The sequence below is a fragment of the Lotus japonicus genome, chromosome 4 (assembly GCF_012489685.1).
Source record: "Lotus japonicus ecotype B-129 chromosome 4, LjGifu_v1.2".
Lineage (NCBI taxonomy): Eukaryota > Viridiplantae > Streptophyta > Magnoliopsida > Fabales > Fabaceae > Lotus > Lotus japonicus.
In genome coordinates this window covers 62,387,659-62,414,124 of record NC_080044.1, presented here as the reverse complement: position 1 = coordinate 62,414,124, position 26,466 = coordinate 62,387,659, and the positions used below count along the sequence as shown (strand labels likewise).

General features: G+C 40.9%; 1 protein-coding gene across 1 annotated transcript; it reads right to left on the bottom strand.

The window, feature by feature from the left end:
• Positions 1-17,290: 17,290 nt before the first annotated feature.
• Positions 17,291-23,143, bottom strand: LOC130713124 (uncharacterized). Its single transcript, XM_057562923.1, has 7 exons — positions 22,665-23,143; positions 21,662-21,946; positions 21,284-21,556; positions 20,439-20,987; positions 19,904-20,363; positions 19,360-19,792; positions 17,291-17,575 (listed from the first exon to the last, which is right to left on the bottom strand). Exons 1-7 carry the CDS (start codon positions 23,062-23,064, stop codon positions 17,291-17,293), a joined length of 2,685 nt encoding a protein of 894 aa, XP_057418906.1. The 5' UTR covers positions 23,065-23,143.
• Positions 23,144-26,466: the final 3,323 nt, after the last annotated feature.

Below are 26,466 nucleotides of genomic sequence, written 5' to 3'. Positions count from 1 at the left end.
ATACTTGGCTAAACACCTTTTTGCTTTGGGTTCCTTGTAAGACTCTTGATGTTTTAATCTTATTTCCTTTTTCTTCACATGAATCTTCTGAGTAAACCCTTGAATTCCATATCTATGCTTTATGTTTCAAGTTAGATCATGAGCTAGCTTTATGCTTTTCTATAATATAATGGAAATTTGTTATAGATTAGGGACATGATATGGGATTACCTCTTCTATGCTTGCTACTAGGAATAGAGTAGGGGTTGGGGTTTGTTGGCCTGAATTGCATGCTTAGTGCCTTTAGGAAATGTTTAGGTTGTCAAGGAATTGAACCTATCTTTTGACTTTAGAGGATTGTCTATACAAGGCATTGATAGATGATTACATAGGCTATAACATCAAGGAGAGACTCAGAATTTTTGTGGGAAGAATAGGTTAATTTAAAACTGATTTAGTTAAGCAAGAACCCAAGGCAAGATCACCATTGTTATCACACACTTACATTTCTTAAGTTTGTCACACAATCACTTGAACAATCAACCCTTAAAACTGAATTTTATTTGCTTTCCAACCGTGAACTCGAATCTTAAACTGAATTGCCACACCAATTCCCTGTGGTTCGATAATTTAAAACCGGGTGAATTCCGTACACTTGCGGATTAACCAACAAGTACCCTCCAATGGATAGAATTTCACAACAGAAATATCACCTTGTGCTTGGAGTATTGAAAGGCTGAAGAAAGGAAGAAAAAGCTAAGACACTACATTGCAATACAACTCTCATTCAAGCGAAATACCTTAGTAATATTTTTCTTCACTATTCTTACCACTACTAAAAAATAGCAAATTAGTGAGGGGCGAAATCCGTCGCTAAATAAGGAAAATTCCGTCGCTAAATTTACCGACGGAATTAGCGACGGAACGCCATCCGCGGTGTAAAGTGGCTTCGCTGAATATTTAACGACGGAAAATTAAATCCGTCGCTAATTTATATAATTCCGTCGCTAAAGGATCACATTCCGTCACTAAAGGATCACATTCCGTCGCTAACTATCTGACCATTTTATTTCCATTCCGCTAAATCCCTCGCTAATTTAGCGACGGAATGTTTCCCTCGCTAAATCATGAATTCCTATTGAAATTCTACTGTCACGTGCGTATCACAGTATAATCTATTATCCATCAATTTCTTATTTTCAGGCACATCCATGTTTCTAACACAAACACAATAAACAACCAATAAGAAGCAGTTCAGTAAATGAATCCTCAATTTTCATGCACATTCAAGCTTAAATCAAAGCATTCATCAATAAGCAAGTAAATTGCAAAAACATGCATTATAAGACTTGCTGCTAACTTGTTATAGAGAACTTTAAAATAATTCTTAATTGGTTGGCTCTAATTAGTTTAGTACCAACAGCATAAAGGAGAGGGATAACAGATAGCTAGAGCTAGATAGATTCACTACTTGCCTATGAGATGAAAACCATAACAATCTGTGCTGCAGGAAGCCTAACCTCAACACATTTTGCCAGCTGCAACTGTAACTGGCCAAAATAAAGGGAAATAAATCACTTATTCCCATTCTCAATTCCTAAACTTAGAGAAAGGTACAAGATGATAGATGCTTTATACCTTTGGGAAACCAAGCTGATAGAGACCAAGGCCTGCAAAAGTTACATAAGGGACTACACAAAGTGGGCTAAGGAACCTAAAACAACACAAGAAGAAGCAGTTAAAGTGATTCAACAAACAAAGCATATATATTTTGCTACACATAGCTAAACGTGAAACAAAACAATGCTGAAAAATTATCAAAGAAATTCCTCACTGATTTCATATGCAAAGTGAACACTTTCAGAGTTAAAGAATAAATGAGATTAGGTGAACTGATAACCAGAAATGATATTTAGGCTTGTGTGAGATGTAATTATCTATTTCTTCCTAAATTAGAGTATGCAAACATACAATAACTAGAACACATTTAGTAATATGATGTATTTTCATAAATAAGTACCTATCTCAAGAGTAGTTACTGCAAACTCAAGAGCAGCATTACACTCTGATGATCCATTCTGCCCTCCAACAGAAGAGAAAAATGATGAGAATGGAAATAACAAATAAGAATAGTTTGAATGTCACTTAGTTATAGTTATAAGGAAAAATAACCAGAAGCAATTATGCAAATACCTTCATCACAGGTACAAGATTGGCGATGTTACGTATTATGAATACTTCTCAAGGTTGGAATCCCGATATGTTGGAGGGGCATACCCTAGAGTCTGCACAAGCAATTACAAAAAACTGTACTTGGATTTATCAGTTAAGAGTTAAGACCAATGTCTTAGTTGAATTACAACATGGAGCAGTAAACATACAAGAGCCAAAGAAATTAAGCTAAAATGTAATGAAAAGGGGGGAATAGTTATGTAACAAATAATTGAATGGAATACACAAATCCTCTTGTTATCAGTACCTTTGGATATTGAGCTTTAGCAAGAGCTTGAAAATGCTCCAACTCTTTTCTGTCTAAAAGAAAAATAGCTTATTAACCATACTGAATTGAGAAGAAGACAGTTAGTGACAGATTGAGTAAAAAAACCTTGATATTAAAAGTTGTTCTGGTTCCTCTGTTTTATTGCTGACATTCAAGGATTCTCATCTTGTTGGTTCCTCTTGGCTTGGTGTTTTGGTTCTGGCAACAGCAGGATCTACAAGAAGAACTAACCGGTAAGCCTTCATGTCATCAAAAATTAATTATGCAAGGGTAATTGAAATAAATATGACACAACATGTGAACTGATTCGAGAGATTGCATAAAACTAAAACTAGGCATATGACACAACATGTGAACTGATTCGAGAGCTTGCTCAACATTACAGAGTGCAAAAAATAGGCAAATAGAAATAGAACAGTAGCCAACTAAAACTAATAGCTAAAATCTAAAAGGCTAACTAGTAAACTAAGTAGCCCAACTCAACAGAACAAAAATACAACAGAAACGAAGACTAATGATAAAACATTTAGGTGAATGAATGTATATGAAATATTTTACATTGTATTTTAAACAATCAAAATTTGAAAGGAAAAATCACAAATTCTTCTTAAATATTGAAAAACACTGAACAGGAACTGGACTGGGCGAGCCCCTAGAGGGGCAACGCCCAGCGTGTATCCCGCCCTTGAGGCGGGGCCCTGGCCTTCAGATGGGCCCTGATCTTGGAGGCCCAATTGGCCCAATAGGTAGTACCCAAGCTCTATAAATAGGAGGTAGTTATCAATTGTAAAGGACTTTTGGCTCATTTGATGAAATAACACTTGAAATTCAGCACTCTCTCTCATTCTCACTCTCTCTTGGCACAATCCCTCTACCTCTAGGTACTATGCCTCTCTTCAATGTTCATTCCTAGAACATTTGGCGCCGTCTGTGGGGACTGTAAACTTTCTACTCCCATTCACGTGGATTGATTGTGCATGAAGTTACCTCTGATTGTGATTAGGCAATTCTCTGGTTTTCCGATTTTGATTCTGTGACTAGGGTTGGTTCTCCGATCGAGTTTGCATCGTTTCTGGTTTGGATGGAGACTCGACGCAGGAGGCAGCATCATTCACCAATGCGACAGCGGATTTCGCCGCCTCGGCGGCCTCATCGTGTGGACCTGGATTCTCCGGTACGAACGACAGGAGTACAGTCGCCTTCTCCTCTTCCATCACCACCACCTCCTCCATCGCCTTCACAGGTAGGATCTCTGGAGCGCTCACCAGAGAATTCACCTGCTCCGGAACAACAGCCGGCGGTGACACAGGAGCAATGGCGCCATTTGATGCGCAGTATTGGCAACATCCAGCAGCGGAATGAGCATCTACAGGCTCAGTTAGATTTCTACCGTCGCGAGCAGCGAGATGATGGAAGCAGAGAAGCAGATTCCGTGGCTGAGTTCCGTCCGTTCTCGGAAGATGTTGAGAATGTGGCGATTCCGGATAACATGAAAACGTTAGTTCTGGATTCTTACAGCGGAGATTCCGATCCGAAAGATCATCTTCTGTATTTTAATACGAAGATGGTGATAATTGCGGCGTCAGATGCGGTGAAGTGCAGGATGTTTCCATCGACGTTCAAATCGACGGCGATGGCGTGGTTCACAACTTTGCCGCGTGGATCGATTTCAAATTTCAGAGACTTCTCATCCAAGTTTCTAGTGCAATTCTCGGCAAATAAGAATCAGCCGGTGACGATCAATGACCTATACAATATTCACCAGCAGGAAGGGGAGTCACTGAAAGAGTACATGGCAAGGTATAGCGCGGCGTCGGTAAAGGTAGAAGACGAGGAGCCTCGAGCTTGTGCTTTAGCATTTAAAAACGGTTTGCTGCCGGGAGGGTTGAACAGCAAATTGACACGTAAGCCGGCGCGCTCGATGGGAGAGATGCGTGCTCGTGCCAGCACTTATATTCTGGACGAGGAGGACGACGCTTTCAAAAGAAAGCGCGCGAAGTTGGAAAAGGGCGACACGTCGCCCAAGCGCGTGAAAAAAGATAGGAGCGGCGAGGATAAGGGGGACGGCAAACAGCAGAGGCCAGGTAAGGGGAAGTCGGTATTCAAACCGACCAAGGAACAGTTGTATCCACGGCGCGATGATTATGAACAACGTCGGCCTTGGCAATCTAAGTCTCATCGCCAGCGGGAGGAAACTGATATGGTGATGAACACAGATGTATCGGATATGCTCCGAGGGGCAAGCGACGCCAATCTAGTGGATGAGTCGGAGGCCCCAAAGTATCAGCCACGGGACGCCAATCCCAAGAAGTGGTGCGAGTTCCACCGGTCCGCCGGGCATGATACGGATGACTGTTGGACTTTGCAGCGGGAGATTGATAAGTTGATTCGGGCGGGATATCAAGGAAATCGTCAAGGCCAGTGGCGCAATGGTGGCGATCAAAACAAAGCGCACAAGCGGGAGGAGGAGCGAGCGGACACTAAGGGCAAGAAAAAGCAAGAATCGGCGGCTATCGCCACAAAAGGGGCTGATGACACGTTCGCTCAACACTCTGGACCGCCCGTCGGAACCATCAACACCATCGCCGGGGGATTTGGCGGCGGTGGCGACACTCACGCGGCGCGTAAGCGCCATGTTCGTGCCGTTAATTCCGTTCATGAGGTCGCTTTTGGATTCGTACACCCTGACATAACAATCTCGATGGCGGACTTTGAGGGGATAAAGCCTCATAAGGACGACCCGATTGTGGTGCAGTTAAGGATGAACAGTTTCAACGTTAGAAGGGTACTCCTGGATCAGGGTAGTTCGGCTGATATTATCTATGGTGATGCATTTGACAAGTTGGGACTAACTGACAATGATCTAACTCCATACGCGGGAACCTTGGTAGGTTTCGCGGGGGAGCAAGTAATGGTGCGGGGATACATTGATCTAGACACAATATTTGGGGAAGACGAGTGTGCTAGGGTTTTGAAGGTAAGGTATCTGGTTCTCCAGGTGGTAGCATCCTACAATGTCATCATTGGGCGAAATACATTGAATCGCCTTTGTGCTGTAATTTCGACAGCCCACTTGGCGGTCAAGTATCCGCTAAGCAGTGGAAAGGTGGGAAAGCTGAAGGTGGACCAGAAGATGGCGAGGGAGTGTTACAATAATTGCCTTAACTTGTACGGCAAGAAGAGTGCGTTGGTTGGTCATAGATGTTATGAAATCGAAGCTTCGGATGAAAATCTTGATCCCCGGGGCGAGGGGCGAGTAAATAGGCCCACGCCAATTGAGGAAACGAAGGCGCTAAAGTTTGGCGATCGCACTTTGAAGATTGGGACCAGACTGACGGAAGAGCAGGAGACGCGCCTGACAAAACTGCTTGGGGAGAACTTAGACTTGTTTGCTTGGAGCTGCAAAGACATGCCTGGGATTGATCCAAACTTCATATGCCATCGGTTAGCATTGAATCCAAGTGTCAAGCCAGTTTCACAACTTAGGAGGCGCTTGGGTGGCGACAAAGGGAAGGCGGTGCAACAGGAGGTCGACAAGTTGTTGGCGGCAGAGTTCATCAGGGAAGTGAAGTATCCGACGTGGTTGGCGAACGTCGTAATGGTAAAGAAGGCGAACGGGAAATGGCGGATGTGTGTAGATTACACAGACTTAAACAAGGCATGTCCAAAAGATTCGTATCCCCTTCCCAGCATCGATAGCCTTGTTGATGGTGCCTCGGGCAACGAACTGCTTAGCTTGATGGATGCTTATTCTGGCTATCATCAAATCCGCATGCACCCGGCAGACGAGGACAAAACGGCTTTTATGACTGCCAGAGTCAATTATTGCTATCGCACCATGCCGTTTGGACTAAAGAACGCTGGGGCTACCTACCAAAGATTGATGGATAGGGTTTTTGCTGGGCAGGTGGGAAGAAACATGGAGGTTTACGTTGATGACATGATTGTTAAATCAGTACGAGGTTTAGATCATCATCAAGATCTGGAGGAAGCATTTGGCGAAATAAGGAAGCACAGTATGCGCCTCAATCCGGAGAAATGCTCTTTTGGTGTTCAGGGGGGTAAGTTTTTGGGATTCATGATCACATCCAGAGGAATCGAGATAAACCCAGAAAAATGCAAGGCGATTCAGCAGATGAAAAGCCCTTCCAATGTGAAAGAAGTCCAACGTTTGACGGGGCGAATAGCAGCTTTATCTCGGTTTCTTCCCAAGTCTGGTGACAGATCTTTTCCTTTTTTCAAGTGTCTTCGCAAGAATGTCGCATTCGAGTGGACGGCGGAGTGTGAGGAAGCTTTCGTTCGCCTCAAGGAACTCCTATCGTCACCACCGATCTTGTCGAAACCAATACAGGGACACCCGCTGCATTTGTATTTTGCTGTGAGCGATAGTGCTCTGAGTTCTGTGATGTTGCAGGAGATAGATGGCGAGCATCGAATTGTTTATTTTGTTAGTCACACACTCCAGGGCGCGGAGGTCAGATATCAGAAAATTGAGAAGGCGGCGCTGGCGGTCCTCATCACTGCCCGGCGGTTGAGACCTTATTTTCAGAGTTTTCCCGTGAAGGTGCGGACGGATTTGCCCTTGAGGCAAGTATTACAAAAACCGGATTTATCAGGTAGATTGGTCGCCTGGTCGGTTGAATTGTCAGAGTATGGTTTGCAATACGATAAGCGGGGCACGGTTGGTGCGCAGTCACTAGCTGACTTTGTGGTCGAGTTGACTCCAGATCGGTTTGAAAGAGTGGACACTCAGTGGACTCTCTTCGTGGATGGATCCTCCAATAGTAGTGGCAGCGGCGCGGGAGTAACGTTAGAAGGGCCGGGGGAACTAGTGTTGGAGCAATCCCTGAAATTCGAGTTCAAAGCAACGAACAACCAAGCAGAATATGAAGCTCTCATCGCCGGATTGAAGTTGGCGCGGGAAGTGAAGATCAGGAGTTTGTTGATAAGAACGGACTCACAATTGGTGGAGAATCAAGTGAAGGGAACTTTCCAGGTCAAAGATCCTAATCTGATCAAGTACCTTGAGCGGGTACGGTATTTGATGACACTCTTTCAAAAGGTCGTGGTGGAGTACGTTCCTCGGGCAGAAAATCAGCGGGCGGACGCGCTAGCCAAACTGGCGAGCACGCGGAAGCCCGGCAATAACAAAAGTGTGATTCAGGAAACGCTGGCGTACCCAAGCATCGAAGGCGAGCTCATGTCCTGCGTAAACAGAGGGAGAACATGGATGGATCCCATAATATCTATCTTGGCGGGGGACCCGGCAGAAGTGGAGCAATGCACGAAGGAGCAGCGGCGGGAGGCGAGTCACTATACTCTCATTGACGGACACTTGTATCGCCGTGGTTTCTCGACGCCATTGTTGAAATGTGTATCGCCAGAGAAGTACGAAGCGATAATGTCTGAAGTACATGAAGGAGTGTGCGCGAGCCACATCGGGGGAAGGTCTTTGGCTTGCAAAGTGTTGAGGGCGGGTTTTTACTGGCCCACCCTCAGGAAAGATTGTATGGACTTCGTGAAGCAGTGCAAGGAGTGTCAAGTGTTCGCGGATTTGTCTAAGGCACCGCCAAAAGAGTTGGTAACGATGAGCGCCCCATGGCCTTTCGCCATGTGGGGTGTGGACCTAGTTGGACCTTTCCCGACCGCCAGGGCACAAATGAAGTTTATATTGGTGGCGGTGGACTACTTCACTAAGTGGATTGAGGCTGAACCCTTGGCCAAGATTACTTCTGCAAAGATAGTCAATTTCTACTGGAAGCGTATTGTTTGCAGGTTCGGGATCCCAAGGGCGATCGTATCTGACAATGGGACCCAGTTTTCAAGCAGTCAAACAAGGGAGTTCTGCAAGGAAATGGGCATACAGATGAGGTTCGCCTCTGTTGAGCATCCGCAGACGAACGGGCAGGTGGAATCTGCAAACAGGGTAATCCTACGAGGACTAAGACGACGGCTCGCGGAGGCTAAGGGAGCTTGGTTGGATGAACTTCCGGCGGTGCTGTGGTCGTACAACACCACCGAGCAATCTACTACAAGGGAAACCCCCTTTAGAATGACCTACGGGGTAGATGCCATGTTGCCGGTGGAGATTGACAACTTTACATGGCGGACTCGACCAGGTTTTGAAGAGGAAAATCAGGCCAACATGGCGGTGGAGCTGGACCTTTTGTCGGAAACGCGCGACGAGGCGCACATTCGGGAAACAGCGATGAAGCAGCGCGTGGCGGCAAAGTTCAACAGCAGGGTTCGCGTCCGAGATATGCAGGTTGGCGACCTGGTCCTCAAGTGGCGATCGGGAGCCCCGGGGAACAAGCTTACTCCCAACTGGGAAGGGCCCTACCGCATTGTTAAAGTTCTTGGTAATGGGGCCTATCACTTAGAAGAGCTTGATGGGAGGCGGTTACCTCGATCGTTCAATGGTTTGAGCTTGCGCTACTTTTATAGTTGATTGCAGGCGAGAAAGTGAACAAGTCGGAATCGCCGGAGCCAGATATCTTTAATATTTTCTGAAGTGTTCTCAAATTGTCCAATGTACTGCAACGACAAATCAATAAAATAAGACGAAAATTCACGAAATTCGTGTCCAAAAAATTCCAGGGATTCCCTGACGATCGGAATTGCCGATCGACATAAAGAATTACGGCGATCACTAAGTGGGACAAGCTTGATCCCCAAAGGGGCTTGCTGGAACCCTGAAGGTTGTGGCGATTCCACAAATGGCCTTTGACGCCTGGGAATCACCCTCCGGAAAGTCTGACGTGATCGCCGGTCCCGTAAACGATGTGCTGGGTAAGTCTCGCCAGAATACGACGAGCGCCGTTAACTAGGCAAAAGTCTTGGGACCCCCAAATGGCCATTGGGATCCAAGCATTGTAAGCCCCGAGCGGGCAAAGCCCCGGGCGAAGTCCTCGAGAATGGAGGCCGTTTCTTCCTATTAGGGAAAAAACGTCTAAAGTCTTGGTGGTGGAATACCAAGCAACAAGTCCTAGTTAAAATTAACGCACGAAATCGTTAGGCGTAATTCAATCATATGACGCGTGAAAAATAGCGCAAGATATAAGGTCGGCGAATGAATAGGAGGGAAGGCGAGTAGTGTACGGCGAAAGCATTCCAATATGACTTACAAAATGTCCAACGGCGATATAAAAAGCTATGGCGAAGGGTTGCTTAAACATAGACGAATGGCGGAAAAATGCACTACAAGGTGACAGTAAAAGATAAAAGTAATGTTAAAAATTACATTATTCATTATTTTCTTTCTCCTGTTCTTCTTCTTCCTCTTCTTCTTCAGTCGCTGTCCAGAGGTTTTGGTCAATTAGGGGAGGATCGTCGGGACCAACCAGTCCTGCGGCGGTTATCTCTTTCATTACTCCCATGGCGCTAAAGTCAAAGTTCGGGTACAAATGTTGGGCCTGATCTTTGGCGAGGTAGAAACCGCGCTCGCGGTTGTCAAGGGCGATGTCAGCGGCTTGTTCCCTCGCCTCAATGGCTTTGGCCTTCTCCGTCGCCAGCTCGTCCTCTAGACTTTTGATCTTTGCTAGTTGGGAAGCAATCTCGGCATCTTTCGTGGCGAGGGCCTCGGCATGAGTTTCGGTCGCTTTCTTGATCTCCTCGGACGTAGCCTGCATCACCGCCTCCATGTCAGATTTCGCCAAGGCCAAGGACTCCGCAGACTTTTTCTCTTGCTCCGCCAACGCCTTTTTCACTAACTCCAGCTCAGCGCACAGTATGGCAAGCTCTGACTCCTTAGCAATCAGCGCCTCGCCTCGGGCGATCAAGTCCTTCTCAGCTTGCTCTTTTTCCTTCTTGCAAGTTTGAAGGCTTGCATCAAGCTCATCTGCTTCTTCCTTCATCAGCGCCAGCTGATCCTCCAGCTCGCCGATTTTAATCCCCGCCGTGCCAATCATCTTGTCGGCATAGACTTTGTCTTTTCCTGCCTGCGTCGCCAGTTTGTCGAAACGCTTTTCCCAAGCAGCGGCGGCTTCTTGATGCTTAGCACTTTCGGCCTTCAACCGCTCAGCTTCAACGTTGGCGGCATTGAACTTCTCAAACGTGTGAGCAAAGATGCACCCAGCGCGTAGGAGGCAAGCAAGAGTCTCCTCCTTGGTGACATTCAGGCCCTGACTCAAAACTTCTTTTTCTATAACGTCACGGTTGAGACCAGCAAGTAAGAATTCTGAGGGTTCAATGGCGTTGGGGAGCATATTATAATAGCTTGAAGAACCGACCTCAGGAGCAGGGGCTTGTTCAATTTGAGCTGCTTCAGAGGTAGTGGCAGCGCCAGGACAGGATTTTTCCCCTTGATGAGGCGGGGAAGGCATGGGGCCCGCATCATGTGTTGAGGGCGGGCTAGGAGGCGCATCTTGGTGAGGGGGAGACTTTGGGGTTTCATTTTCTTTTTCCTTATCTCCAATAGGAGTGTCGGAAGACGCAGCAGCTTTTGTGGCGTTAACGCCGGCGGAGGCGGCTGTGGCGCCAATAGAGGACTCAGCGGCAACAGCAGCGGTCGCACCGGCGGAAGCGGGAGAAGAAGCTGGTACGGCGGTTGGCTCGGTAGCTGCGGCGACAGAGGCTTCAGCGACATTTTTGCCTTTAGGCGCAGCAGCAGCAGTGGTGGGCTGAGCGCCAGGTTTGGATGTGCCGGCGTCGGAGGAGGCTTTGGTCAATCTTCTCCTCTTGGGAGCTTTGGTGCTCTCGGCTTGGTTTTCAGCACCGCCCCGTTTTTTCGCGTCGCCCTCAGTGTTGAATTTTGGGGAGAAGCGAGCCATTCTCCTCTCGCGGGCCTTCAGGAGCTCGGCGTTCGTGAAATTCATATCTTCTGTAACAATAAAAAAAAACGATCAGTGATAACATAGGAGTCGAGGAAGGAAATGTCAAATAATAAAAGTGAGCTATGGGCAACCTAAGTATTTGGGAGTTCTTGAGAGGTCAGCGCCCTCAAGGACTGTTGTGCAGTCAAGGATGGGAAGTGGGGCAAGGAGATTAAGAAAGGCTTTATCGTTGGCGGACAAGGAATCCTCTGAAGGATCGGTGATCCCGTTGGGCTTCTCTGTCCAGTAAAGAGGAAAGAGGGCGGTCCCGTCTCTGAGGGTGAATGCCTCTGGGTAGGCGGGATGAACCGCCACACGGAAGTACTTTCGTGCGAAGGAGGACTTCGCGTTACTTTTGTGGGGATGCAAATACTTCCGGCCGGCTCGGGCCTTCAAGGAAATCCATCCTTTGTTTTTGATGGACTTGGGGTCGACGTCGTAAAGGTAGAAGAAACTGGTGGGGGACGGGGCGATGCCGACAGCGGCGCTTAGGATTTCAAAACATCGAATGAAGGCCCAGGCGTTAGGGTGGAGTTGACAGGGAGCCGCGTTGATGTCGCGGAGGACGGTTTGGACAAAGGGCGAGAAAGGAAGCCTGATTCCAAGCTCGCTAAACATGTATTCGTACGCAAAGAAAAAATGGGATCTCTTTACGTCGCCGTCTGGCTTGTGAAGCTAGGGGCGATCCCCGGGACTGCAAACCCAGATCCTGAGTTTGGCGTTAAACTCATCATCATTGGACAAGCCACCCAGGGAGTTCACGAATTGCACAATGGGATCGCTATCTTGGAAGATGGAAGGTTGATCTATAGCCTCGTGTTTGGGGGCTACTTGGACTGGAAGGGGCAGGGTGGCGTAGGTTTTTAATCGGTGAGCTGGGATCTCCGGAACCTCTAAATGGAGGCCGCCGGCAGCGGTGGAGTCAGGGTCGCTTTCGGAGGAGGAAGAAGAGTGATTAGGGGAGGTAGGGTTTGAAGCCATTTTTAGAAGACAGTGAGGTGAAAGAAAAGAAAAGATCAGTATGTGTGCGATGTAAAGATAAAGACAGTGGGACTCACCGGAGTAGGATGTGAAGAGTGGGTAGCGGAAAGGGTGATAAGCGACGGCTCCGGAGCGGAAGTGGGCAGAAGGAGTTTGATAAGCGATTAGGGAAGTGAAGAGGGGTCTCGGAAAGGGATGACAGTGGGGAAGAAGGGTTTTTATAGGAGAAGGGGAGAAGCTGGAAGGGTGACGCGTGTTGGACGCGTGTGGGAGGTTGGAAGTCATGATGGTTTTGGGGAGGTGGGTCGCGTGCAAAGGGGAGTTACTGCGCACGATGGGACGGTTATGAAAGGTGAAGTGACGGTTCCGGAGAAAGAGGGAAATTGATGTAACCAACACATCACGTGGGGCAGCCACGTGAGGCAGATAGAAATTTGAAAGGGTTTTAAAATAAGGGAAAGCGCGAAAAGCCTCGCCACTATAGGGATCAAACGCCATCGCCTGACGATTGACACCAACAACGAAGTTCAGTCGCTCGCCGGGGTCACCGCCAGTCAATGACTGAATGATCAGCACATGACCCATGCCTGCCACCTTTCCCGCCGGCGAGCGATCATACACCTGCTCCAACTTGTCACCAATACAAAGTAGTCGTCCTCGCCGCTTGCGGACTTGTGGACTTGCCAGCTTGGTTTACTCGTCAAGTCAGTGGACTGGGTAACTGAAAATGCTAGTTTCCTTTTGCTCACGCCATGTTGGCGATATAGTTAACTTCTCTTTTTTCAAGCCATGTTGGCAGTGTAGATTCCGGTGTACAATAAGACATGTGACAGCATTTAAAAGACACCCTTAGCTCTCGTACCTCGAGCTCGGTGTCTTGTGGACTAGTGGACTGGGCGAGCCCCTAGAGGGGCAACGCCCAGCGTGTATCCCGCCCTTGAGGCGGGGCCCTGGCCTTCAGATGGGCCCTGATCTTGGAGGCCCAATTGGCCCAATAGGTAGTACCCAAGCTCTATAAATAGGAGGTAGTTATCAATTGTAAAGGACTTTTGGCTCATTTGATGAAATAACACTTGAAATTCAGCACTCTCTCTCATTCTCACTCTCTCTTGGCACAATCCCTCTACCTCTAGGTACTATGCCTCTCTTCAATGTTCATTCCTAGAACAGGAACGATACAAAACACATTACCCCTCCAACAGTGTTAAACCTCTGTCCTTAGATCCAAATATTACTCCCTGGCTGCAAAAGTATGTTCAGTACAATCTTGGTTGACTAGTTCAGGTCCTCTATAATCTATATGATTAGGATTTATCTCATCATCAAGATGTTGTTATTCGACTATTTCTTTGCAAGTAATTTAGAGCCACTCTAGCATCTTGGAAGTAATCTATAGGTCCTCTATAATCTATTTCTATTTTTTCCTGGCAAGTAATTTAGAGCCACTTTAGCATCTTGGAGTCTCAGTTTCCATCAAGTCCTAACTTTTTGTCGCAGTCCGTCGGTAATAGCGACGGATTATTATCTGTCACTAAAATCCGTCGGTAATTCACGTTTTTTTAGTAGTGTACTTTGTTTACACTCTGCTTGTTTAGAAGCTACTTTCTTGTAAACACAATCTTTCAAACTCTTGATTGTATTTCCTTAAGGGACCGGTTAGGTCAATAGTCTTGAGAAGACTAAGACTTATGTGTCTTAGTGTTTGCTAGTTCTTAGAATTGTTAGTCACTGAGCAAGGTGTGCTAGTGCAGTTGTAACATTCTTTGATCAGTGGATTACCTTCATTCGACAAAGGAAGAAATCACCTTAACGGATGGACTGGATTAGCTTGAGGATTTGTTCAAGTGAACCATGATAAAATCCTTGTGTGTTTCTCTCTTTACTCTTTGCTCTTCTACCTTTGAAACCGAGAGACTTTAGTGAACTTAAAAAGAAACCATTTTTATTGCAAAACTCTATTCAAACCCTCATTTCTAGTGTTTTTCATACCTTCAATTCATTCCTCAAACCACTCTTTCCTTTAAGCACATTTTTATTATTATTGCTAAAATTGTTTGTGAGCAGAGCGAGGTAAGTGGTCTAGGTATGCCCCGCGTGGGTTCTCTTCGTGTAGGTTGGCTCGCGTTTAATTGAGTATGTATTTTGGGTAGTTTTCATCTGCTCTGCTTAACCTACGGATAAACAGGCTAACCCGCATGCCATTAATGTATTTTAAAATAAAAAAAATTAATACTAAAAATACCTTAAACCCCCCCTTAAAATTTAGAAAAATAAAATACAAAATTCCAACCTTAAAAAATCCTTATATACAAGCGTTTCTTCTTTTTAATAAAAAAAATAACACTAGGCATCTCTACATGGTCCATGTGAGTTTTTATTTTTTTAAAAGTTATTTAGGCCCACGGATCATTCTTCAAATTTGTCAGTTAAACCATTTAATCCATGTGATAAATAGGCTAACCCATATAGACCCACATTTAAACAACCACCATTCTCCATCTAAAGCCCAGCGGAATGCTAGTTATGTAGACTTTGGCCCGCTTACTCACTCCATTTGTGAGTTGTTTTTTTAGGAAAGGGTGGGAGAATATATTTTTATTTTCAATTAAAATATGATGCAATTTAATAATTTTTAAAAATTAATGATATAAAATAATAAAATAACATAAACACAATATTAATCACTTATTTATTATAATAAAAAATATATATAATTCTTCTAATCTGGAAAATAAAAATACACTCTCCCATTCCACTCACTTCAAAACTCACTCACACACTACTCACAAATGGTGATGGTGTCTCCTTGTCATGATATGGATGATGAAGCTTGTTAGAATATGATGCAACATTTTAGAACTTTATAGAAAGTGAGAAAACTAATACTTGTATCTATCAAGAAAATTCTAGAACTTTAGAGAAAAGATTACTAACCATGTATACTAGAGAATTATCCAGAACATGCAAACCGACTACTCATGTCTATAAATAGGCATGTAGTGCATCATTTGTAGTGTGTGGAGGAACACTAAATCCTCTCCACCCAATGTACTCTGCTATGCACCATAAGTAAAAGTCACACGACTTATATCTATTTCAATGGATTTCCCATTCCAATCTATTGCAACTATTTCAAATTGTATCAATGGTATCAGAGCTACGTTCGGTCATACACTGGGCGTAGTGATACTACTCACCTACAATTTTAAAAATTATCCTTGCACTCTTAACCCACCTCTATACTATTTTTAAGCTATTGCTATATAATATCACTCGACCTTCATCTATCACCATTTGTATTGTTGGTGGAATCTATTATTTAAAAAAATAGCTATAGGCCTCTGAGACTCAAGTTCATCTAGAAGGAGCACACGCCTGACTATGACGACGGCCTCTGAGGTTCCGCTTGAGTACATGCCCAGGCAATCCAGGTCCAACAAAATGACTCTAGTTGGATTTGATGAGAGGGATAAAATAGCCAACAACAAGTCTCATGTCGATGGGTTGGAGGCAAGAAGAATGATTTCTAAGTGAAGCATGCTTCAGTTGCACAATCAACAGCGAAAGCAAAGACAACTAAAAGATCAAATTCGACAACTGCAAGATGAAGAGAACCTAGCAGCTATATTCATAGAGCATTGCTAGGAGCAAGATTCGAAGAGCTTCATGCTATGCGTGGAGTTAGAGAATATTCGGCCTCTGAGGTTTCGCTTGAGTACATGCCCAGGCAATCCAGGTCCAACAAAATGACTCTAGTTGGATTTGATGAGAGGGATAAAATAGCCAACAACAACAAGTCTCATGTCGATGGGTTGGAGGCAAGAAGAATGATTTCTAAGTGAAGCAAGCTACAGTTGCACAATCAACAGCGGAAGCAAAGACAACTAAAAGATCAAATTCGACAGCTGCAAGATGAAGAGCAGCTAGCAGCTATATTCATAGAGCATTGCTAGGAGCAAGATTCGAAGAGCTCCATGCTATGGGTGGAGTTAGAGAATATTGCATCAAGGAGGAGTGTTAGAATATGATGCAACATTCTAGAACTTTATAGAAAGTGTGAAAACTAATACTTGTATCTATCAAGAAAATTCTAGAACTCTAGAGAAAAGATTACTAACCATGTATACTAGAGAATTATCCAGAACATGCAAACCGACTACTCATGCCTATAAATAGGCATGTAGTGCATCATTTGTAGTGTGTGGAGGAACACTAAATCCTCTCCACCCAATGTACTCTGTTGTGCACCATGAGTAAAAGTCACACGGCTTATATCTATTTCAATGGATTTCCCATTCCAATCTATTGCAACTATTTCAAATTGTATCAAAGATTGAACAATACCATATGATGAATGGGGCTGTACGTGTTCCTTGTGGTGCTGGCCTCCTCGTGGTGGCCAAGGAGAGAAATAAGAGGAACGTGATTGTGGTGGCCTCTTGGCTGGACATAACAGCCATGGTGAGGAGGAGGGGCGGTGGTAATGGTGAGGTGCTGCCATGGAGAGGAAGAAAACGTGAAGGTGGTGGCTCATGTGGTGCGTGTGGGTGCTGCAACGTGATGGGAAGAAGGAGAAAAAGAGGAAGATGGTGCTGCAACTAAGGAAGAGGAAGAAGTGGGTTTTAGTCAGGGGAAAGTAAGAAGAAAGTGATGTTGAGAAGAACGTGAGGATGCTGCAGAAAATGAAAAAGTGAAGGGTGCTACCATACCACAACATTTAGTTTGGGTATGATACATGAAATGATATGGACCAATTAAAATCAAGTAGGTGGCATTAATTATTCATTTTCTCCTTTTATTTTTTCTATGAAATAAAGATTATTTTTAATTTCATTATTTACTGAATAGTCCTCAGTTAATGTATCAATTGAGAATGACCCCCTCCTCCTTCTCCTCCTTCTCCTCCTCTCCTTCCTCAAGTTCATCTTCTTAAAAAAATTCCAGAAATCAAACTTCTTCAAATCCCAAAAAAATTTGAAGAATCAAGCTCTGCGCCAACACCTCCTCCCTAGGCCTTGCATCACCAAATGGACTCGCGTTTTCCAGTCCCAAAACCATCACCCCTCTGTGGATCCCGCACGAACCTCGGCCTCTTCCGCCTAGGCTCCATTTCACGCCTCGACCACCGATCAGGTTCGAAGCCAGAACTGCGATAACCAGAAGATCTGGAAGGAGGAGGAGCAGTAGAAGGAAGAGGTTTCTTACCAGACATCCACTCAATCAACTCTAAACCTGCCGCCGAATCCACCGCCCTCACCACCTGCGCCGAATCCACCACCCCCACCACCTGCACGGAAACCACCACCTGCATAAGCACCCCCCTAAGTGCTTTTTTAATCTAATTTTGATTTTGGATGTTCAAATTTTTTTCTCTTTTTCTCTTTTCCAGATCTGTATTGTGGCTGGGTTTTGGTGTTCATGTTTTCTGTCTTTCTTTTTTCCCGATCTGGATTATGGAAGGTTAAATGGGGTTTTGACTTTGGTAAGAGAGATGTGGATGAAGAAGATGATGATGAAGGATGAATTTCTAGGTTAAGATGAAGCTTAATCTCTTTTCCTGAATTTGAAAACCCTAAAACACACAAAAAAGAAATTTCATGAAATTGGGTTACCACTTAACGAAATTACAAAAATGTTAGGACCATAACATAATTAATACAAATATTTTTTTTTTGTTTTTCGATAATTTTTAAAAAGAAAAATAAAGAAGTCAAAGTTTACAATCAAAGCAACTCCTACTGGTCCACATCACTCAGGTATGATACAATTGTGGTACGGTAGCATTTACGATATAAAAATGGAGAGGAACGTGAATTTCAAGTGGGAGAACAAGTGGTGAGATATTTGTTCAAGATATTTTGATAAGATATTTTTAAAATCGGTATGAATTAATTTAGACACTGAATGATTTAACTCATAGAGTTAAGAGAAAAATATAAGGATGATATATTACTATATAAAAAATTATGAGGAACTCTATGGAATAATGAAATATAAATTTGAATCACTTTGAGCAAAATAAAATGATCCATGGACAAGAAAATAGTAAGAACTGAGCTAAAGAATAATTGTGAGACAATTAGAACAAATATGACGTTGTCATATTATGCGTATAGCTAAGTATAAATTATAAGAAAATGACAATAGTACTTATCATCATTTGAGAGGAAAAGACAACTGTCAGATAGCTCACAGAGTGTTGATTTGAGCTTATTGAATAAAACAAAAGTTATTGCTTATTACAAATAAGAAGACTAATGGTATTAGTTCTATTTTCAATGAAACTATAGAAAATAAAAAATATTTTGAATTTAATTATCATTTAAATGATTTTCTTGAATCGTAATTAAAATCAAGGCAGGAAAATAACTTAAAAATAATATAATATAAACACTCAATTAATTAATATAATGAAATTAAATAAATAATCTAATATCTACTAGTGTTCTTTACCCGTACGTTGCACGGCGATTAAATTTATTGTAAAGATAAATCAGTAGTAATGTGTTTTTAACTTAGTTTAGACTCTTTTCAGTAAGTATAAAAGATATGGAACAGAACATATGTTACAAACATGTAGATGAATTGACCACAGTAAATATATTTATTCAATGAGGTTGTAGATACCTCACATTGTCAACACTTAAATAGTAATAAAAACCACATTTTTAAGCAATGCATTACTGGAAATTGAAATAAGATAAAGATAACAATGACAACAACATGAACCCTTATTCGAAATTGTAGTCCATGATTAATGATAAAGACTTCATAACCGAGCTTGTTGTCAATCAAGCATATTTGTGTTATAGAACCTAGAAAGGAAGAAAAATATTATTAGTGTAATAATCAGTAACTAATACAAATATAAACTGTGTATAATTTAAAAGTGTAAACTAACCTTATAGAAACGTCATTACACCTTCAAATTAGATGATCAATAACTTGCTTGATATCTTTTTATGCTGTAAAACAATAAAGAGAATACCCATATCAGTTTTTCTATTTCTACCATTTAAATTGAAAATAATTGTAAGATAAATAAACACTTACATGTCAAATATTATCGAAGACTTATTGATACCCTACGCTGCGTGTAGTGTTAGATTCAACTCCTTCGTCATCTATGATGAGCATCTTCAACCCTTTTCTAGATTTAACTCTAGAAAGTGCAACATATAGCTGTCCGTGAGTAAAGACAGGCCTTGGCAAATACAGTCCAACATGAGATAAAGATTGCCCCTGACTTTTATTTATAGTCATTGCAAAACATAAAGCAACAGGGAATTGTCTGCGCTGGAATTTGAATGGAATGTCAGAATTAGATGGAGTTAAGCTCATCCTTGGAATAAATGTTGTTTCACCCATATTGTTTCCATTCAAAACAGTAGCGACAATTATATATTTAGTCAAAGCATTGACTATCATTCGAGTTCCACTACACAACCCTGCAGCTTGGTCTATGTTTCGAATGAGCATGATAGGGACACCAGCTTTTAGTTTAATTGCATGGTTTGGAATTGCAGAGCATTTGAAATCATTTAAGAATTCAAATGTAAACCATTCTGCATTGACACCCGAATCTTCGTCTGACTTAAACGGAGTATCACAACTCAAATATTCTGTTTCATCACCAGGAATCATTGCTAACATAAAGTTGTTGATTTCCTCTACACATTCAAGGGTTGATGCAAGGGTCACTCTTTCTTGAAAGAATGAATTTTTTTGCAAATTATGTGCAAGTTTTGGATATGCAAAATTAACTAATTCAAGCAACGGTTCCTTACACTGTTCAATAAGAAGATCTGGAGGAATCTCAATAAGTGTTTCTTCCTCATCAATCGTTTTAACTGTACCATCTCCAACTTGAAGCAACCAATCTGCAAACTCTTTTATTTCTGCTGCTGAAGAAGTCGATGTAGCATTTTGCAATCTCATATTAATAGTCAGCTTCATTACCTTGCAATGCTTCCACAAATATGAAGAATTGATAGCTGAACCGACAATTTCTAAACGACTTCCTTTTGAAATAACTGGAAGTATTTGTCTAAAGTCGCCTCCTAGTACCACAACTTTACCTCCGAATGGAATGTCATAACCATGGGTAGACTGAGTCTTCATAATGTCATTAAGAGATCTGTCTAAAGCTTCAAAGCAATGTTTGTTTAACATCCGTGCCTCATCCCAAATAATTAGGCTTGCTTTTTTCAATAATTCAGCTTTTGGGGAACCGTGACGAAGATTACAGGTTGATATCTCATTTATTGAAATAGGAATAGAAAACCTTGAATGAGCAGTTCTACCTCCAGGTAACAATAGTGATGCAATTCCACTAGATGCGACATTTAAGACAATAAGGCTCATTGAACGCAAAGCAGCAGATAATGTATTCCAAACAAATGTTTTTCCCGTTCCTCCAAAACCATATAGAAAAAAGAATCCACCGTTATCAGGCAAAACAGCATCCAAAACATTCTTATAAACAATCTCTTGCTCTGAAGTAAGAGAACTAACCAATTCATCATGAATCTTTACCATTTCATCCCTATTATAATTCAACTCATCTGCAACGAATCTATTTTCAAAATTTTGAATTTCTGAAAATTTAGGGTATGGTAAACATGGAAATTCCTTGAGTGACCTTCCATTGCCTTGCAATATTTTTTCAATCTCAATCAGACATAAGTTCTGTAATTCTTCATCCTCTTTACGAAGATCTGAAGGAAATTAAATGAAATAATGCAAATAAATTAAATTAGAAAATTAAATTAAATGAGAAATATTAATTTTTTTTTTTGTTAGGACTCCAAATACATCAATAATATAGATTTCTTAGATTGCTGCATAATTTTATAAATACGGTAAATACTATTTGGTTTACCTAATATATGGTAAGAAATAGTAATAGCAATGGACCAATATACATGTCAAAAAATAAATGCATACTAATTCTTAAGGGATAAAAGAGAAAATATTACTAATTATGGCCAAAAAATTAATATTGATGAAATACCTGGAATGTTGAGTGCTTTTCTTCTATCATACAAAATCCCATCACTTAAAAGAGTCCAAGACTTTCTCCAAACTTCTTGTGGCCTGGAAATCAAGTTTGTCATCAGCATTCTGGTAAATAATTTCCTTAGCTGAGATCCGGAACCAAGATCACTTGCAATTGAAATTCCATCAACATACTCCCGGTCATCCTCCAGTAATCCCATCGCTTCGCATGCATCGCGAAATGTGGGATAAACAACACCCTTTACAGTTCTTATGCTTTTAAAACTGTCACAACCTTTTTGCCTATTTATTAAAACACGCATGTAGTAATTTTCTCCCATTCCAGGGGCAATAAATTGCAATCGACCAAGAGAAATGCCTCTTTTCCTAGGAAGCCATATTGTTGATTTTTTGTTGTACACAAATTTGGAAGGAAATTCTGCATATGTAAGATTTCTCCCCTCCTGGTACTTTTTGTTGGCATCCATCCATGCCAAGAATTGAGTTCCCTTTTTAGTTGAGTTTTCCTTCACAACTTCCAAATCGTCATTCTCTTTGAATAAAACACTTTGTTGGTTTGGAAGATGGAATCCTAATCTTAACATTGGAGGCCATCTTTCATGAATATCATATTTGAATGTTCTCCACGCGGCTTCACATGGAGTAGGGTACCTGCATTTAATTTCAAGAGTTAAAAAATTCAAATGATATTAATCATAAACTCATCTTATATGGTAGCTGCATTTTAGGTACATGCTAATAATGTACTTGTTTTCAAAAAAAATTACCCATTTGAACTTAAATATACACTCCATACCATGGCGGGTAAAGAACACTATTTTTAAATTATGTTTTTTATCAAATAAAACCAACCACACATATTTCAAATAATGGGAAAAAATTAATACTGTCTGTTTTCGTTTTTAAAATAGGTATTTACATTTTACAAACTTTTAAGACATCACCATAAATGGAATGATTTTATGATAATAAAGTGAAAATAAATTGACTTCTTAAAATCCACAAATTAAGCATCTAATCTGTATAAATTCTTCTTAGACATTAAATTATTATTCTTTATTAATGATTAAATATACAAAATGAAAATTGAGAGACTTATGAAATAAAACGAAATTATCATTTTTTTCCACTACATTAGCTTACGAAATTTAATGTTTTCATCTTAAAATGGTTTTAAACATTGACTTAATTTTTTTTCACGCACACTTATTGGAGGAATTCATGCACTCAATCCAAGAACAAACAAAAAATAATAAAATTAATTTCTAGAGTAATACATATTTGTGTCTCGGAAAATTACCTGTAATCATAATATTGTTTGATTTCATCTTGTTGTTCAGATTTGTCAGCACTGGTACCACCATTGGATATCTGAACATTGACTCTATCAGGTCCTTTGTTAATATACTTGAAAAGATATTTTATAGCATTCGACTTATTGCAGTACTCAACATTGATGTGTCCTTGATAGCGCATAAGCAAGACCGGGTTATAAGGAACAACAAAACCATTATCGAGAGGAACTCCTTTCTTCAAAATTGTGATCCCAGTTCTTCTTCTTTTATAAATTGGATAACCATCATCATCAACTGTTGTGCAATTCTGGAATTTTTTTGGAAAGTGTTTAGAACATTTTCCATCGACCATGCAAACTGACTTAGGGTCAACAACACCACATGGACCATGCATCATGTATGATGATACTGCCTTGTATAAATTTGGATAAACTTTAGGATCAGGAAGCTCTGCAGAAACATGTTTGTCTATATCCTCCATTTTTTTAATTTTGTGTTGAGGTTGAAGCCACAAAAGTATGTGTGCATGAGGTAATCCACGCTTTTGAAATTCTACCGTGTACATTCCTGACATAAGAGAGTTGTGATGAAAGTTAAACATATTAATGAAAAAAATTAATGAAGAAAAATGAAATAACAAACAAATGAACTTACCCGCATAAACCTTTCCAAATATATTTAGTACCTCCTTTCTGCTGCGAGAGAACATATTTTCTCTTTGCTCTTGCTTCTTTTGGGGTAAAGGGCGTACTGTAGTCGTAATTTTCCACTGATAAGGGGGGCATAGTTGTCGACGAACATCCTAATGGAGTTTTGTCAATAATGCTAGATCCTATAACCAAAAATTATACAATTAAATGATTCATACTGTAAAACAAAGATATGGATTATAACCACTCTAAAAAACAACAAAAAAACACTATACATTACCAAAGATTGGAGAATTTTCATCATTTGAAAGGGGTTGACATGCTTTAGCCCTTGGTTTTTTTTGCACTGCTATTGACTTGTTGGGAGTGGTGTTTTGAAGAGATCTTTGCAGTACTTGAGAATAATTTTCTTGAAATTGAAGGAGGTGTATCTAGAGCCTAAGTATTGATATCTAAGGTAGAAGAATTGGGGTTGGATGAGCTTGATGAGGTACCACAATCTCTTCTATTTGATAGTATTGCTTTTCTCTTTGCCCTTGCCTCAACAGAACCTACCTTCTCTACGTTTGGTTCCATGGAGTAGGTGAATGCACAATGCTGCCTACCACCGTGGATTTTATATATTTTTCATTTTTTTGATATCAAATTTCTAATTGATTACCCTAATTAAAAAGTAAAAAACCGTTAATTAAGGAGTGAATTCTGACCTATAACTGTGGCCATAACGTGTGAGGGATCCGAAATCTGAAATCAATGGCCATAATTCCGTTACATAACTGTGGCCATAACTTATGGGAAATTTACTTCAAATTAAAATTTAAACCATAAGAATAAACACTCAATGATTTTATCTTTAAGTTGCAGGTACCCAACTTTTTTATTTTCAATTGTCACGTTGACTTTCAAGATTGAAGCTATATTTTCCATTCACACCATTTTTTTAATTAGAAACAAATCAAGCACTCATCATATTTTTCAAGAAAAAAATGGTTTAGTTTATTAATCTAATAAAATATTAAAATTAACGAAAATTAGTGGCAAATCTCTTTATTAAAACAGAGAAATATTTTCCGGACGTTTCTCATTGCCCCTAATTTCCATATTTATGGTGAATTCCTTATTTACTTTAATTACATCATTTAAGTTCAGTATGAAATATTAATTTCAAAAAAAAAAAAATTAATTCTAAATTATCATCATAATTATATGAAAAATTAAATCATTAATGTAATTATCAATAGAACACATGTTGCACTGAGTTGATATCGTTCAAGATATTGGTTGATTTGATACTCATTTAGAATTAAAAATAAATTAACAATCTGAAAGTATTTTATAATTTTACGGGTCGGAATGGAACCAAGTTCTTGGCTTGCTTGTGGGGCATATGGAAGTGGCGCAATAATATGATTTTTGAGGAAGCTGGGTGGTCCATTGACGAAGCTTGGAGGCGAGTTTGTCATGAACATGATGAGATTGAGAAGTACATGAATGGGGATAATGATGATGATGCTGATTGTTGGATGTCTAGCCGATGGCTTCCACCGCCACAGGGCATGGTGAATCTCTGCGTAGATGGTAGTTATAACCCGGGGTTGGCAAGCATGGGATCTGGAGGTCTGTTACGAAATGAAAATGGCAATTGGGTGTGCGGTTTCCACAACTTCATGTCAGGAGGAAGTGCTCTGCTGTCGGAAGCAAGAGCCTTGAAGATCGGTCTGCAGGTAGCATGGGATCGCGGCTTTCGAGAGGTGATTGGAAACGTGGACTGCAGAGAGCTGCTGCAGGCGTTGAATGATGAGGAAGCACGACAATTCTTCCCCATCCTTGGAGAAATTAACGAACTCAGGCAGAGGAGGTGGACAGTGGAACTTAGCGTCATCAGTAGAGATTGCAACGCGCCAGCAGACTGGTTAGCCCGGAGGGGTGCCGCATCTCAAACCATGGGCATTTGTGTCTTGGAGGATCCTCCTTCGGACTTAGAAACCCTTGTTTTAAGGGACCGTTTGGCTATTCCGTAGGTTCTCGTTTTGTTGTTTATTTTCCGATGTAACAAAAAAAAAGATGTAAAAAATAAAATAAATTGAAATCAATTTTATTTTCAAACCATATATATTACTATCATGAAAAGTTTTCTCTATATATATTGTTAGGGAGGTTCTTGTGAGTGCGGTCGTATACAAAAAATCATTCACGCTTTAGGTTTTACTGAATCATGGCCAACGTTTCAAGAAGTTGTGAATTTTGTCCAAACTCTAGGATTGCTGTTTTCAACGGGGATAGTTCTAACCCGTATTTCGTTGCAGATCTAACCTACTATCAACCAACTGGCAGTCAAATGGTAAGTCTGCATTGATTTTTTAAAAAATTTAGGTTAACATGTTTAACTTGGTTATTTTAAGTTTTTTTTTCTACAACACATTTTGTAGACTATTCCTGCGAAGATTGGCAAATTCATTGCCAAATATCGTATTAGAAAGGTTATGCTTCATGGTTTTTGGGGGAAAAACGTTCCTTGCAAAATTCTGGCTCAAGGAAGGAAACATCAGAATGCGAAGTTTGGAAGTGGATGGAAGAAATTTTGCGATGAACATGGCCTGCTCGAAGGGGATATCCTTGAATTTATGTTCAGTGACATTGCCTCAAAGGTTGTCAAGGTTGAGTTAATAGGGGTTCAGCATTGATGATTTTGGGTTGTAGACTTTTCGCTGTTATTTTAAATTATGTAGACTAATCAAGATTTTTTCCTTAGTCAACGAATAATTGAAGTTAGTCTGTTTCTTTATATTGTTGATTGATTGTGTGCAATCAATAATTATAATTTTTTTAACGCATATTTAATACTATAGCATTTCAAGTAAACCTGTCCACTTTTAATTTTGTGCGTGATAAAGATATAATAATTAATTTTTAAAAATATGTTCAATATATGTTTTAATTTATCGTTTTTTAATCAATAAAATGTCATATTTGTCAACTTTTCAAAAATATATAATCCACCACAATTTGGCTGCACATTAATACGTGAAAAATGTCATCTTAACTTTATGCATAAGACCTGTTTTATACCTTTAAATTTGGCTGCACATTCATCATGAAATTAGTATGGTTTTCTCAATTTTTAGTTAGGAATGTGCATTTAAAATAGCCCAATATACTCAATAGCCTATACAACTATTTTGTAATAATCAATTTAAAGCAACCAATTTTACAATTATCTTGTACTTCTTTTA